The sequence below is a fragment of the Schistocerca gregaria genome, chromosome 3, assembly GCF_023897955.1.
Source record: "Schistocerca gregaria isolate iqSchGreg1 chromosome 3, iqSchGreg1.2, whole genome shotgun sequence".
Classification (NCBI taxonomy): domain Eukaryota; kingdom Metazoa; phylum Arthropoda; class Insecta; order Orthoptera; family Acrididae; genus Schistocerca; species Schistocerca gregaria.
The window spans coordinates 131,995,548-132,013,187 of NC_064922.1; the positions used below are offsets into that span (position 1 = coordinate 131,995,548).

Consider the following 17,640-nt stretch of genomic DNA (forward strand, 5'->3'; position numbering starts at 1 on the left):
CAAGTTTGTATGACACCTATCCCAGCCGACAACTGCAGTATTCACTGTTTGCAAGTGCGTCTAAGACGGTCGTTTCAGGGAGCAGGAAATCATGAAGAACGCATCCGAAATGCTAGGACAACAGACTTGGAGGAAAATTTTATTAACACTGGTGAAGGCGACCGCCTTGTTAGTACGAAGCAGTTGGCCCGCCAGTACAGGATAAGGCAGCCGACCGTGTGGATGCTTGTTTCTACCCTTATCACATACAACATGCGCAAGACTTACTTGCGACAGACTTTCAACATCGTAAACAGTTTTGTCACTGGATTCTTCACCATACAACCACGATTCGTGAATTTGTTTCATTCAAAGATGAGGCCACCATCACGTGGAGTTATAACTTTCATAGCAGTCGTCAGCGGAACAGTATGCAGAATCCCCATGGCAGCGAATAGTGAGGAACGGAGCAGCCGGAATGTGTGGACCGGGATAACTGGCGACCGTATTTTGGAACCTAACAGGCCGGAACTATCAGCGTTTCTTGCGGATGACTTTGCATCCCCTGCTGAAAGAAGAACCATTGATGATACGAAGGGTCCTGTAAAGAACATCATCTTTGCTTGTCTTACTTTGTTATGGTATATTGATATTCTGTTCAGATGAGGCGCCATCTGTGAGAAATTTTTTGCACTTTTTTTTATTCTAGTAAAAGCCCATGTCATTCCAAGCATGTGTGTGAATTTTTACCTATGTACATTATTCCGTGGTTTATTAAGTTTTCAAATTTAAAAATGTTCAAATGTGTGTGTGAGATCTTATGGGACTTAACTGCTAAGGTCATCAATCCCTAAGCTTACACACTACATAACCTAAATTATCCTAAGGACAAACTCGCACACCCATGCCCGAGGGAGGACTCGAACCTCCGCCGGGAGCAGCCACACAGTCCATGACTGCAGCGCCTCGACCGCTCGGCTATTCCCGCGCGGCTTTCAAATTTATAATTACTTTTTGATCACCACGTAAATACGTTATATAATGTGATTAACATGTTCTCAGGTTTCCAACCGCGTCAATTGCTTAAAACTACACGAGCTTTCGGCCAAGCACTCCTTGGCCACCGGCAGTAGTGACCGAGCGGTTCTAGGCGCTACAGTCTGGAACCGCGCGACCGCTACGTTCGCAGGTTCGAATCCTGCCTCGGGCATGGATGTGTGTGATGTTCTTAGGTTAGTTAGGTTTAAGTAGTTCTAAGTTCTAGGGGACTGATGAGCTCAGAAATTAAGTCCCATAGTGCTCAGAGCCAGCTGAACCAGTTGAACTCCTTGGCCATTCTCAAGTGTTATGACTGCCAGTGGACTGTTGGTGTGGCCTTATATACACTAGCTGCGAGTTTTGACGTAACTGGTGCCCGTGACATTGCCATATATGACTTACAACTCAGCGCTGCGTGGAATCCAGCGATCGCGCGGTTTAAAAGGGCACTTTGAAAGCCGAATCAAATCATGCCCACATATGGCAATTCTCGGGCACCAGTGCCGTCACAGCCGATAGCCAGCGTGTATTAACAACCCACTGGCAGTCATAACACTTTACAATAGCCAAGCAATTGACACGACTGGACACCCGAGAACATTTTATTCAATGTTATCGCCATGAGACACTGCATTCACACACGTTATATAATCTGTTTGTAGCCTTTCATCTATGTTTCGCAACACATCGTGAGAGAAAGAAGCAAACTCAGTTTCGCAAGATCGATGCTATCTAAACCCATGCTGATTTGCGGCCAGAAGCTGTTGTGTCCCTAATGAATTTGTTATATTTGAACTTGGAATAAGTTCAAGAATTCTACATCTGATCTTTGTTAAGGGTATTAACCGGTAATTTTGCGGGTCTGTTCTTTTTCCATTCTCATATAGAGGAGCCACCTGCACCTATTTCTAATCCCTTTGGGCTTTGAACTAGGCGAAAAATTCGCGATAAACGCTGGCTAGTTAAGGGTGCAATGACGTAGACTGCCTTCTCTCGTCTTCAATCGGAGAAAATCGGCGAAATGGTCCTGTTACACACATTATCCAGCTAGTACCCGCCTCGTAGTTCATGAAATTATATTCCATGTGTATTAGCAAGACTTCTTGACTCATTGAGTCCCAAAATGATGCTGCTGTGGAAAAATTTTTTATTTGCCATACTCCGCTAAATGTCCAGTGTGGACACTGTATTCAGCACTAGCCTACTCGATTGGTGCAAACGGTGGGTGCAGCTTTGAAGTTCGGTGCATGGTTTTCCACGGTGAGCGGGCCGCAGCCTTCGTAAGACACACTATATTGGCAGTGAGTGTACGTAAATATTGACGAAGAACAGACTTTACCAAGACCGGTTGCTAGGAATGTGTCTGACCTGGATTCGAACCAGGAGTAACGTATTTAGTTTGTTAGCAAGTTTGAAAACCTCGCATACTCCGCTGCAGTATAAAATATTCGCTCTGGAACCGCTGTGGTATGATCTGGTAATAGCCATATGCTGTGAAAAGTGGTAGTTGGCCCTAAGTAATAAAAACTGTGAGATCAAACACGTGAGTACCAACAGGAATCCGTTAAATTTCGGTTGAACGATAAGTCACACAAATATAAAAGCCGTCATTCCAACCAAATACCTGGGGATGGCTGTTAGGAACAACTTAAGTTGTAACGGTTACATAGATATTATTATAAGGAAATCGAACAAAGGTCCATGTTTAATTTCTAGAATACTTAGAAGATGCAACAAATCTATTAAAAAGACTCCCTAAATTATGCTTGTTCGTCCACTGCTAGAGTATTGCTGTCCATTGTGGGTTCCTTACCAGACAGGATTGAAGGAGGACCAAAAAAGTTTAAGGGAGGTCAGAGCGTTTTGTATCAACACAAAATAGTAGAGAGAGTGTCATGAATATGATAGGCGAGTTGGGGTGGGAATCACTAAAACAAAGCCGTTCTTCGTTGCGGTGCGATGTTTTCAGGAAATAGTATTCTCCTACTCTCTTCCCCGGCTGCCAAAATGTTTTGGTGACGCCCTGCTGCGTAGTGAGAAATGATCATCGTAATAAATTAAAAGAAATGACAGATCGCACGGGTAGGTTTGTGTTCGATTTTCACGCACGCTGTTCGAGAGCGGAGCAGAAGAGAAGTAGTGTGAAAGCCGTTCGATGTTCCTTCTGCCAGGCTCTTAAACGTGAATTGCGCAATAGAAATGTGGATGTAGATGTTGATTACAAAGATCGTGATAAATTCGAGAGCAAGTTTAAAGTATCTTGATAAAAGCCAGCACAGTTAAAATATTCAGAAATAGTTGGAATTTGTGGACCTGTATTCAGTTTGCATAGCCAAATTGCAACCCAATTTCGACAACAGTTTATTTTCGATAATAGTTGTAAGAGACAGTCGATAGTAGGTTATTACAACAGTTTCCAGTTTGTTCTTTAATTTAATGCTACTATTTTCAGCGAGAGACTTTCAGAAAATAACGAAATAAAAAAAATGTTCTGCAATTTGCAGAAATTAGATGTAAGCGTTAGTTTCCCATGGCTGCTAGAAGCACCATCGACATTTTGGTATTTTATATTAATAATAGTGAAACCTAGTCCCACGCACGAGTTGAATGAATCCTGTTTTTGATATTTGCAGTTTAATAATTAACTTCTGTATTACCAGTGTTATAAAGTTAGTAGCAGACGTTAAACACAAACTATGATAATAAACGTCAAAATTTATTTTGAAATAGGCTGTTGTTTATTTAGCGGAGAAATTCGTTATCCACAGGTGAAGCTCATTCGAGGACGTTTCAGGTGTCGGCCAATGGACAGTTACATAAGTTATGTTTATCGTAATGCCATTCTTCTATATGTCTTCTGGAAAGATAAACTCAGTGATCGATATATTTGGATAATTAAAGGGATATTGCGCAAACTCACGAGCAGAAATCAGACGAAGCTATACTTGATCAATGTACAGGCACACCAATTACAATATGTTTATCGTAAGGATATACTTCTCTATGTCTCCCGGAAAGACAAAGTCACTTGTAATAATTATCTGATGGGAATTTCAGTTATCGAGATATCTAGGTAATTAAGATGAGATTGTGTAAACTCGGGAGTAGAAATCAGACGAAACTGTACGTCATACAGCAGAGCGAGAAGGATCAACCTGCCTGGCATGCGTAAGTACTTTGTTCTACATCTTAAAACCATATAATTGCACTGGAGTTAATTAAGCATAAGAAGCGGGCTTAATAGGAGTTCCCTCGCTTTGTGTTGTTGGCTAACTGGTAGGGTTTATGGCTCACTACCACAAATACTTTCTTCATTATTGTCAACCTTTTATGGTAAGCTTGGATAAAAATCCCCAATTTTTCTGGAAACATTACTGTTGTCTCCTTAAATTATACAATCATCGATACTCATCTTCAGTCATGGGTTCGCATCAGTCTTTAGGAATTCAGATAAAAATTCTCTTCATGGGTGTCTTTTCACATAAGACTCCAGTGTGAGCATGACGTTTCGGAAAGGCTACTCCCTCACTCCCCCCCCCCCCTCTCTCTCTCACTCTCTCTCTCTCTCTCTCTCTCTCTCTCTCTGTCTCATTCTACACCACGAAGATGACGTGCTACAGACGCGAAATTTAACCGACAGGAAGAAAATGCCGTAATATGCAAATGATTAGCTTTTCAGAGCATTCACACAATGATGGCGCTGGTGTCGACACCTACAACGTGCTGACACGAGGAAAGTTTCCAACCGATTTCTCATATACAAAGAGCAGTTGACAGGCGTTGCCTGGTGAAACGTTGTTGTGATGCCTCTTGTAAGGAGGAGGAATGCTTACCATCACGTTTCCGACTTCGATAAAGATCGGATTGTAGCCTCTCGCGATTGCGGTTTATCGTTTCGCGACATTGCTGCTCGCATTGGTGGCGATCCTATGACTGTTAGAAGAATATGGAATCGGTGCGTTCAGGAGGGCAATACAGAACGCCTAGCTTGATCCCAACGGCCTCATATCACTAGCATTGGAGATGACAGGCATCTCATCTGTATGGCTGTAACGGATCGGGCAGCAACGTCTCGATCCCTGAGTCAATAGATGGGGACGTTTGCAAGACAATAACCATCTGCACAAACAGTTCGACGACGTTTGCAGCAGGATGGACTATCAGCTCTGAGACCATGGTTGCGGTTACCCTTGACGCTGCATCACAGACAGGAGCGTCTGCGATGGTGTACTCAACGAAGAACCTGGGTGCACGAATGGCAAAACGTCATTTTTTCGGATGAATCCAGTTTCCGTTTACAGCATCATGATGGTCGCATCCGTGTGTGGCGACATCGCGGTGAACGCACCTTGGAAGCGTGTATTCGTCATCGCCATACTGGCGTTTCACCCGGCGTGATGGTATGGGGTGCCATCGGTTACACGTCTCGGTCACCTTTTTTTCGCACTGACGGTACTTTGAACTGTGGACGTTACATTTCAGATGTGTTACGACCCTTGGCTCTACCCTTCATTCGATCTCCTCGAAACCCCACATTTCAGCAGGATAATGCACGACCGCATGTCGCAGGTCGTGTACGGTCCTTTCTGGATACAGAAAATGGTCGACTGCTGCCCTGTCCAGCACATCCTTCAGATCTCTCAGCAATTGAAAACGTCTGGTCAATGGCGGCCGAGCAACTGGCTCGTCACAATACGCCAGTAGCTACTCTTGATGAACTGTGGTATCCTGTTGACGCTGAATGGGCAGCTGTACGTGTACACGCCATCCAATCCCAGTTTGACTCAATACCCAGGCGTATCAAGGGCGTTATTACGGTCAGAGGTGGTTGTTCTGGGTACTGATTTCTCAGGATCTATGCACACAAATTGCGTGAAAATGTAATCATTTGTGAGGTCTAGTATAAAATATTTGTCCAATGAAATCCCGTTTATCATCTGCATTTCTTCTTGGTGTAGTAATTTGAATGGCCAGTAGTGTATTTCCAGACTAAGTGCCATTGTGCTACGGTCCGTCTCGTTGTATACGGTAGGTATCGGCGCCGGGCCTAACTAGACAACGGCCGCCCAACAGCATTTGCACAGCTTCGCTGCTTAACAACAATGTTGTTCCTGCGTGGTGGAAAATATTAACAACAACATGATGGGGTTCCAGTGGGCTTGTCTTCCTCACGTTTCGTAACTTTTCCATGGATCACTTTAAAGAAATTATACTAACGACAGCGCCTCGGTCACCTAAGAACGTCTACACATACGTCGAAGAAACATTCGTCTTGTGGCAACACGGGACGGATTCACTAAACGAATTCCTCGACCACCTTCATCCATCAAAGTATTAAATTTAGCAAGGAGGCCGCGAAGTGCGACTGACCCCCGTTTCTGGACGTCCACGAACAGAAAAAGCCTGATAGTAGTTTGGAACATGAAAACCCAGCCACACACATCTGTGTCTTTCAGCGACCATCTACTATTCTCGTTCCCAACGACGATGGCACAAAGCACGAAGACAGTCTGTGGTAACAGCATCTTACAGTTGAAGCTGGATCGCCTAAAAGACCTTTACTTCCAATGGCAACATAAAATAAGAAATTAAGAAGCCGCTGGGTCAACACAGACGTAACAAGAGCAAAGAAGCAGCAAACAATTAAAAAGAACTTTCCGTTCCTGCCATACATGGGCGCAGATAACGTAAGAATCCGCCGGGCTCTGTGTAAGAAAGATAAAAAGCCGGGTTTATTCTACGCCTGCAAAAACAAGGACCTTCTGGGCAGTGTGAAAGATACCTTCGGTCTTCTTCACAGTACGTGTGAATGTGGAAAATGTTATAACGGACGAATGCATCGCTGTATCTCCCTACTTTCCAACGTAAGACGCAGGCAGTAAAATGAACCTGCATTGGATCCTCCCCTGTCATAAAAAAAGGCAACTGCTCTGATAATGGTTTCTGGAGAAGTACTGTCAAGAAGGCAATGGAGATTCGAGTGACGGGAACACCTGTTAACTGAAGTAAGGAGTTTGCTCTCAGCGAAGCTTGGCAGCCAGCACTCGAGGCAATAAGACAGGAGACGAAGCAGTCTGCAGTGTGCAAGGCTGCGGTGTGTGGCGGGCATTACTTGCCAGTTACATTGACAACCGACCAAACCATAGGCGAACTGTTGTGAGAGGCCATTGCGAGATCTGCGGACATGCTTGACGCAGATATGTATCGTATGCAGGGTGATTCAGCGACCCTACCGACAGGTCTTATGCAACCTGCAATGCCTACAAAAACCATGCTCCCAGTTTTCATTATCTCTCGCTCACTACTTACAAACTATTAGTCCTGCAGAACAAATGAAAGGCTTATTTCAAAAGTACCGAGTGAGGTGGCGCAGTGGTTAGCACACTGGACTCGCATTCGGGAGGATGACGGTTCAATCCCGTCTCCGGCCATCCTGATTTAGGTTGTCCGTGATTTCCCTAAATCGCTTCAGGCAATGCCGGGTTGGTTCCTTTGAAAGGGCACGGCCGATTTCCTTCCCTATACTTCCCTCACCCGACCTTGCGCTCCGTCTCTAATGACCTCGTTGTCGACGGGACGTTAAACACTAATCTCCTCCTCCTCCTCCTATTTCAAAAGTGGTACAAAAAGTTTTTTTTTGTTCATATTGAAATACAGAGTCCTGAAGTTAAATGAGCGCTGAAAAATGTGCAGTTGAGATACCAGAAATATTCAAGCATATGGCTTCTTGCTAGAGATGAACCTTTTCTTCTGTTTGTTTGGCTCATTAATTTCAGAATCATTATAGACAGAAAAGTGGAGATAATAGACTTGTACCACTATTGAAATAAGTCCTTCAAATGATCTGGACCTTTTTGTAGCTACATTAAATTTTGAACTGGGATATTTTTTTCTCTGGAGGCCACAGGTTTCGAGTTCTTCAAGAAAAACATGTTTGAGAGTCAGTTCTGTACGTTTCTCTTAAATAATTCGAAAAATACAGCGTCTCCCAATACAAAATGTATTAAATTTCGTACAAAACATTTTTTTGAGGGGGAGCAGCTGAGTACCTCATAAAAGAAGATGGACTGACACACACAGCCCCTTTGCCGGGTGAGACTAGCTATTTTGAAATGTCTGGCTGACGCTGCAGTCTCAGGAAAAACAAAATGAGCTGCTCGGGGAAACACAATGGTAAGCGCCATCGCCGTGTATTTTGCGGTAGATGGCTAATGACACAACCTGTGAAATGCACAATGCAGTAAACTTACTAATAGTTCCAAATTCACTCAACAGATGTCAGGGAGGAGCTAAATGGTAACTGCCACTGCCCGTCTGTTGCGGAAACATAGTGGTAAGTGGCAGAGAGAGTGGCGGCAAGTAAAAACATTTCCGACATTATGGCAACAGTGTACATGGCAGAAGACGAGGAATATACTTCCAATGATACTAATATCTTCGAGAGGGATCCAGAATGCATTACTAACGATTCAGATGACTCAGAGGTATGTTATTTTGTAAAATACTGTCTTTAGTACGTTTCACGAACATAATGGTAAGTGCATGTACATGCCATTATGTTCCTGAAGTACAACTGAAAATTACGTTCGCCGAAAAGTGTAAGATGTTTACAGACCAGATCAGTGGTGCGAGATCATCAAGAAGTCGGCTAAGAAGAATCCATTTCTTGTATATAATATGAAAAGAGAAGATTTCTATCAAATACGACACTCTAAAGAAGCGTTTGTCTTCAGATAGGAGACAGTTGATGGTCGAGATGTCAACCTAAGGAAAGTATGTACGTGGAAGGTGACCTCCGAATATCCATCATCTTTATTCATCAGTGAGACATTTTGTCATGACATTTCGGATGAAATAAACTTCAGGAAACGTAGAAAGCAAGAACCAGTTCCTACGCTTCGACTTAAATACAATGGGCCAAGGCTTATTGAAAAGAAGAAAGTTTAAGACGTCCTGTCGCTCCTAAATTATATACCTCCTGTCCACAACGGATTTTTCCTGTCACTAAAGCCAACAGTTTTAGATGAAAAAGACAATAGTAGTAAAAGTGATGAATGATTTTGCAGTTTCAGTACAGTGTTGAAGATTTACTGTAAAGTTTAATATGTAATGTTCTATCACTATGTGTTGTTAATGTGTATTGTAATGTAATAATTTTTGTATATTTCATTTGTTTTAGTCAGTTCAGAGTTTCATTTATGTCTGTATAGTAGAAGGTAGATGTTAGAATCACTGCAGAATAAAAGGACTGTTCAAATAAAATTATTCAGATTTCCAGATCAATTGAAACTTTAGATGCGCTGTATCTTTAAACTGTGATTTTGGCGCTTACCATTTTGCTCCCCCGAGCAGCTCAAATCTATAAAGGTTTAATGAAACTGACACGCCCTGAAAATCTTCATAGACATAAGAATTTTCTTGGACCAGCAGTCTATCATTCACATTGCTGTATGACCTATGCATTTATGTTTATCATTACATACAGAATCACATTCTCCAAAACACTGTGCTCCCTGATCCACTTGTTGTCTTCATGTTTCTACCCTTGAGACATGTATCTCCCCCTCACTCTATGAGCCACCTGCAGAGTTTCGATCGTTTTACTCATTGAAAGTCCAAGTAACACGGCCTGAGGCACAACTGGTAAACTCCCCATTTGATACACCTGAAAAGTAGTTTTGGAAAATTATTAATGAAGAGAATAGCCATCTTTACTCTTCTGTTTACCCATTTTACTACCCAACAAGCAGTTATCTTGAACTATAATTGTCTTTAGGCATACACTGAAAGATGCTCTGCTACACTCTCCCACTGATTGTCAAAATATATCGGAAACAGATTGTACACCACCTGACATTAGCAAAATGAAGGTGGCTGACGTTCGTTACCCTGACAGGTAGAGGAACTGTAAAAGTTCTTCTGAGTCAACTCTATATGGAACGTGTTTTATTCACTTGTCTTTAAATTTTAAATTATTCCTATTGCAGTACAGTCTATCTATTAGCACAGAGTTTTTAAAACCACATCAGCAGCAATTTCAGGAACTATTCATCGTTTAGTAAATGATAAATGAAACCGATTCCCCACCTCCATAACTACATTCAGAACTTTTAAATGCTCCATTGTGTTATTTTTTCTTGGTTAAACCATTTCTGTTAGGGATTGTTGCTGGAGAGCGCAATCACTCAAAAATACTTTTAAGATACTACGTCCGGTTTCGGGGTATTACGTATATTCTCAGAGAGCGACAGTTGCTTTAACACATCGTCAGAACAGTCAGCAGCACATCTTCTAAGGATGTTTCTGATACTATATTAAAACAGTCTGTAACTGAACGTTATCCTCCCCCACTGCTTTCATTTCTTTTTAATCTCAAATGATTTAATACACCTTACCTTGTATTACTTCGAAAATGTAGATATATTCTTGGTGTTATCTGAATTCCTGCTTCAGCTCTTGAATCGTAATTGCTGTTTAACTGATGACCTATGATCTCCACCGAACATGTTTCGTTTTAGTCTCTTCATACTCTTTTATTTTATTTCCACCTGTCTTACTATATTTTCGTGCTGCCTTCTCTCACTGTCTGCGAACAGTTGCCATAAGTTCAGAAAATTCTGTTACATTTCTGTCATCACTTGCGCGAAACATTAATTTTATTTTTAATAGAAGCCTTGGTGCATTTGATATGACTTCCGTAATTCGCACAGGAAAATATGCTACATACATACTTTCTAAGATACTGAACACTTGGCTAAATTTAATCTCGTGTACTTTCGTAATCATACTTACTTTATTATAATCCGAGTTCGGGCTTACATATTTTCTTCCTGCTATCCCATCGGCATCTAATGAGTCTGTAATCCCTTTGACTCTCATAATGGTTCACGAGCGCCGCATCAAGTAATACGTGTAAACCATTTGATAAGACAGTTAGTTTTACTGTTCTCCCAGTCAGTCTCTTCAAAGTCCATTTCCTCTTACGTTCCCCTAGGGAAATGTGTTTAAGGACGAATGTTAAATCTTACGGGAAAATTTTGTAATGATAACCTGTATTGCAGAGACTCCACATGCATTCCGATTGTAATCGTCAAGACGATATTCATACCCTTTTGAAACCTACTGCAGCGTGTCGGTGGCGATTCACGCAGCTTCGATCGCCTGCCATAACTGCGACAAAGAGTGTGGCACGGAAGGGACACATACTCAAACCTCCACACTGACCCACAAAAAAAAAAAAAAAAAAAAAAAATTACAAACAGTTAAGCCTGGTTATCGTACTGACCACACAAAGTCATCAGCTTTACACGGCCAAGCCATCATCAAGGTTGATGTTTGTATAGGTATTCCCGTATAGCGGAACGAAAAAGAGGAGTTGCATCATATTGTTATCACATGAAGTCGATGGAGTTCTCATGAAGTAGCCATAAGAAAGCATGTCAAGAAAGGAAAACGCCTATTTAAATTTTTTCCCAGCCCAAAATACATTGATCTTTCTGACTCTCGCTCGTGTTGTATGGAGAACTGGGGCTTTCTGTTCTCCAAAAACTGGTATCGCGCCGATTAACTCTAGTATGAAATGTTGCATAGGCACTAAAACTTATACTGTCTGACGTGTCACTCTCATTGTTCATTCTAGCCAAGGCACCGATGCAGGAGTCAGATCGTGCTGAATAATCTCCTCGATTCAGTGCTTGCACAAACTGTAATTTGCTCGGTTTCATGCGCAAGTGGTTACACGGGATTATGCGAACCGTTGTTCGCCGGACATGAAGCTCATAGCTTGCACGAAGCATTGATTTCTGTGGGCTTTGCTGGAATGCTGCGGGAACTTGATCAACATTTTTCTCCAGCACAGTAGTCAGACCAGGACTTTGGCTTTTGCATATGCAGCCCTTCATACTGTTTGTACAGCCATAAATGGAGACTCCACTGGATGTGCAATATCCTGTCAGAGTAACTGACCTACGCAGTCTCCGTTACACTCCTCTAAAGATCCATGTTAACTGTGAATTATGCAACGGAATTGCTATCTTCAAATACCATAACATAGAATGATAATGTGAAAAATCACAATAATCCTACTTTATAACTATCCGTTCCCTCAATAGAAAAAATCAGTGAACTACGTGCTTCTTCAAGTAAAAATGCAAGTGAAACATAAACCGAGTTTTTATTATATTAAATAGTTACAAGTATTGGCATCAACATTCTATGAAGAAAAAAAGTTAATTGCTGACAAGATAGGCAACCGGAGGGATGGCTGCTGTATGCTAGCTGCATATGAAATCATTAATCCAATACGACCCAACGATTAATTCAGAATCTCCAGTGTCCCATTGATTACCACATCAAATGACACTAAGGCATGAATCGGATTTAGTAGAGTCGTGGCACCGGTGCGCTTCCTATCTAAACTCTAACACCCATGTAATGAGCTGTAAACTCATTTCAGTCTGCTGTGGTCGTACTAGAGAATCATAACCTTACTCGTCATGACCCTCCAAGCGTCACGATGTCTTGAACCAGCTACCTGTCTCCATCCACAATCCAACCGAAAGAAGCCCTTCTCTTCCTACATACCATATATCCTCAGCAAACTGATGAATATACATTTTATTCATTGTTCTCGAGCCGTGCCAGCACAGATTTTGTTAGGAGAGACTCAAATGTTTTCTCATAAACTCCGAATGTTATGTAACATTCTTGGGTATTAATAACCGAGTCACGTGTATTCAGTACTTTATCAGTGGATTACTACCGGTTTTGTGGCACTAAAATCCACATCCTCAGATGAACATGTGACTTAAACATTCTAGCGGCAAAGCTCGGAAACTTTTTACCCAAATTTCGCTGTCCGTCAGAACAAAACACTACTAAGCTGCGGTATGTCGTACAATCAAACAGCCGGATTCGAATATAATGGATGGGCTGCTTCTCCGATCTCCACGGAATCGCATACAGGTGACGCGGTAGCGTGCTGCGAATGCTACGCTGCGAAGACCCCATTACACACCCCAGAATGCAAATGAGTTCAGTGATTCCGACTGTAGCCCACTGATATTGTAATCGCAGGAAAATACGTCTTTTTGTCGTGTGCTGACGGGCAATGAAATTTGGGTAAAAAGGTTCCGCGCTTTTCCGCTCTAATGTTTTAGTTATATGTTCACCTGAAGATATGGATTATAGTGGCATGAAACCGGTAGTGATCCAATGAGAAAGAACTAAATACAGCTGAAGCGGCTATTAATAGCCAAGTTGACTACTCGTAGTTCAGGCGGCAATACCTACGAGGTTGTCTGCAGTTATGTAACATTTTCTTCCTCCTTTCTATAATACTGTTGCCAAATTGTAGATGATCCTTTGTCCCCTAACCACTTCTAAAGATAACTTGATGCATTCCTTGTTTGTAGTCTGAAGTTTCCCCTAAACAGTCACCAATGACTTTTCTTAAAACGGTTCATAGACAGGACAAATGGACCAGTAGCACTTCGCAGTCCATCCTCTCTTTCTCGTCGACTACAAACAACTGTTACAACAGTCTGATGTCGTCCTGTCGACAAAAATAGCTGTAGAAATCCGTTCTTTTCTGCTTTACCATTTTTTATGTTAGTCCGTCATGTTACAGGGGATCAACGGGGAAAATGTCAAGCATCAGCTTTCTACTGTTATCCACAGTAATAATTCCCTCCGTTGTTTCCTCTTCCCATGAATTGAATTCCATAACCTGCTTCTCCTTGTAACCTTCGAGAAAGCACTCACTCTCACAGTTCGTTATTGAGTGTTCGTACAAATTATTTTGCAGTAAAATTTACTATAATTTTTACCTTAACCTCAGCCGCATACAGTAGTTACCTGAAGTCTGTAGTCTTAACATCGTCGCGACTACTTGAATTCGTCCTATTTAGAATTTCGTAAAGTGAAGTAAGAATCCAGAGTAGTTTCTTATCACTCAGGGTAATCCGATCTGAAAGTACAGCTGAACAACAGATCCGAATAGCTGCACACAGAATTCAACTATATTTCTTCTTGAAGAGAAGTTAACGTTTTTGCAGGTATATAGACTGGCGGTTGTTCTGCACGCAGAGTGAGCCATGTCCGCCCTCTTGGCATCAGTGTGCCTGCTTACAGCAGCTGGAGTCGTGCAGGGACAATCGACGCCACCAAACATCATTTTCATAATTGCAGATGACTTGGTAAGTTTCGCTTCACGATGAAGGAAGAGCAAAAGTCGCTAAATGAATTCATAGAAATTAATTTCATTTTCGTTACGATCTCTGGCAAAGAAAGAAACTATTGAAAAGTATGTGTTCCGATAACTTCTTTATTTCTCCATTTGTTATGTGGAAGATATGATGTACTAATACACTCTAAATGCGTTATCTCCATGGTACCTTGAATGAAGAGACATGTACGTTAATAGAACTAGCCTCTTCGGTGTCGCAGGGAGCCGTATTGGGACTCTTACTATTCTCCTGGTGTATGAGTTACCTGGCAATCAGTACTAATAGTAACATCAGATTTTATTCATAGGATGCAGGTATCCGTAATGAAGTACTGTCAGAAAAATAGCTCTTCAAATGCCTGTTCAGATCTTGGTAAGATTTTAAAATGCTACAGAGGTTGCTAATTATTTTCAACAAACAGAAACGTATAACTGTGCACTTTCCGAAACATAAAAACATATTTACATATTTTCCTACGCTTACAGTATCATCGGGGTACAATTGGAATCAGTGAACTCATTTGCTTCCTTGAGTGGCTAATGGCGTCTTCGCTGTATAATATCCAAGAGACTGATCAATATTTAATATGAGTTGCAGCGAATCCCTGATCCACATCTTGAATTATAAAATAACACTTACGTTGTTATTTTGCTGGTGGCCTCATTGTCATCTGTCCGTCTGATCTTAGCACATTGATCTAGTGCATGCTGGTCTCGCATCCGATTTCTAATACAAAATAATGGTGAAAGGACATTGATATTAGGCGGCTCTCTCTGCTTTCAGCAGTGCTGCAAATACACACCAGCTGCATTTGTAATAGGTGACTTCCTCTGCCATCAGCAGTATTACAAAAATAAATTTGCTGCATTTACAATAGGTCTTTCGACGAGACAGTCCATTTCGCATCACATTTCCGCCAAGGTTGTCCATTTACAACTGCTCTCCCGATAAGACTGCGCACGATGAACAATAACAGACTCACAATATAAATCAAAGAACTTACAACTTCGAAAATAATGCTCTCTTGTACAGCTTCGGAATAATTAATAAAAATGAATTTGCAGAGATTTAAATAAAATGTTTCGACATTAATTGAGATAGTTATAATATGAATATTTAAAAATTGAACAACAAATTTTCTATCAGTATCTGTGTACACTAAGTTGTTTACACCTAACTGAAGATATTGATACCGTTTCTAACTGCTGATTGGCGACTCCATGGAGTGCTGTATGCACAACGACCATATATGTGATATTAAAAGGAACGGCCAACCCTGACCTTCCTTTTCATTTAAGTTTCTTACTGTGTTATTGACTTGATAGCACTGCGGGTCCAATAATGAGGAAAGTGTAATGGAATAATCACAGTAGGTCAGTAAAGAAGGTGGGTGAATCCGTTCATTACTGTGAAAATACAGTCAGTCTGTAAAGAAGATTCTTTACAAAAACTGATCTTAGGACATTGATCTAGTGCATGCCACCCACACCATATCATAATAATAGTCAGCACTGAGCGTATACGAAGAAGTGCAGCAGGAAAAATCACAGTAAGAGTAGTGAGAAAGACATGTTCAAAAACCTGTATTAAAAGGGATGCTTTCCCACCAATGCCAAAAAATAAACTTTTAGTTATCTGTACAAAAAGGAGAAGTCGTGGAATGTATTACAGCAGCCTATGCATTACTACCATAGGAATAGCGAATGCAAAGCCTAGTTACACCCTTCACAGAGGCCTCTGAACAGTCAGTCTTTCGCACACCATACTCTATGTAGGCAGGAAGATGTCATCCAAAAATTGATACAGTAATACGACACTGATGTCATTCCGTATACATTATTACTTTCCATTGACATAAGCTAATTTTTAGATATTTTATCCACGTTTAAATTAGTGTCCTACTCATTACTTTATTTTACGGGCTATAAGACGCACTCTTTTCTTAGAAAAATTGCCTCCAAAATACAGGTGCGCCTTTTAGTCAAAATTAATATAAAAATATTCAGTGTTTTATTTGAAATTTCCACTAGTCTTAAAAATGGGCATATCTTCGATGCCATGGGAAACATATCTCTGTCTAGCAACATTGGATTCTATTGGTAACAGCAGTGCATCAATGCGACGAACATGAGCTGGGGGCATTCATAAGCTTGCTAAGTGTCTCCCTGTCTCCCCCCCCCCCCCCCCCCCCGCCCTTCTCTCCCTCCCGCGCCACCACAAACCCAGAACATTGTTTACCTTACGATGCATAATTACAGTCTACAGTCTACATCTAGATGGATACTGTATGCATAATTACAGTCTACAGTCTACATCTAGATGGATACTGTGCAAATAACATTTAAGTGCCTGGCAGAGGGTTCATCGAACCACCTAGTGAAATAAACGAACTGAAAGCGATTTGTGTCATGAGTAACAGTACAATATTTTAATATTTATGTCAGTAGCTAGTTTCGAAATGAAAAAAATTAAATGTATTCCTTTGATATGGGCTATATTGTGAATTGAATGTAAGAGCTTTTGCAGAAGAACATGGAAATAGAGCCGCTGAGCGGTATTTCGGCCCTCCAGAAACAGAAAAAAAGTATTCGGGATTGACAGACTGTTAAAGAAGAAAAGAAAGAAATGTGAAAATAGAGGACCGAATGCAAAATGGCCAAAACTGGAAGATGACGATTTTCGGGGATTTGACGGGTCAGTTCTGATTTATAAACTAAGGCTTTTTGGTCCTGGCTTGCAATCTAACAACAAAAATTGTGAAAATGTTATTTTTTTAAAAAAATTGCATCAAAGTTAAGTTGCGTCTTGTAGTCCGTAGAGTATTATAGTCCGCAAAATACGGTATTTGTGTTTCACCGCTTTCTCTAGGCCTGCCTCATTCAGCAGGTGAGCTTTGTACGCTTTTGACTAAAATCTTGTGGGTGTACTCACTATTATAATGACAACCACCAGTGTGGTTTAACTCTTAACGTGGATAACTTCTCGAACGCTGGTACTATAATCATTGTGAGTGCTTGTCGTTGTTTCGCCATGAAACCCAACACTATCTATAGTAGCGTATTTCCACTTTTGGTAAAATTTCACAGTGATTTGCGTTCTTTGCAGATAAACCTGAAGATTCCCTCTATACTGACGTGAAACCGGCAGTTGCGAATAAATCACATTCAGGCAGCTATGCAACATTTGAAAACGCATCCTCATTCTTAACTTTTCTAACTGTAATAATTTTTATGATAATTTTAATGGTTATTGAGTGTTGAGAGTTTCTTATATTATTCACAGTGGCTCTGAGCTATTGTTGCCCCATTCAGAAAGCTGTTTGTACAATACAGAAATACCATTACAAGATTAAATTGTCACGAATATGTTAAAATAATGCAAATGTTAATAATAACAC

General features: G+C 41.1%; 1 protein-coding gene across 1 annotated transcript in view; it reads left to right on the forward strand.

The window, feature by feature from the left end:
- The first annotated feature begins 4,120 nt into the window (after positions 1-4,120).
- The window catches only part of LOC126354716 (arylsulfatase B-like), a 100,283-nt gene continuing 86,763 nt past the window's right edge, over positions 4,121-17,640 (forward strand). Inside the window, exons 1-2 of the mRNA XM_050004566.1 lie at positions 4,121-4,185; positions 14,073-14,213. Coding sequence (XP_049860523.1) covers positions 14,112-14,213 — 102 coding nt within the window. The 5' untranslated portion in view covers positions 4,121-4,185; positions 14,073-14,111. The remainder of the gene's footprint in view (positions 4,186-14,072; positions 14,214-17,640) is intronic.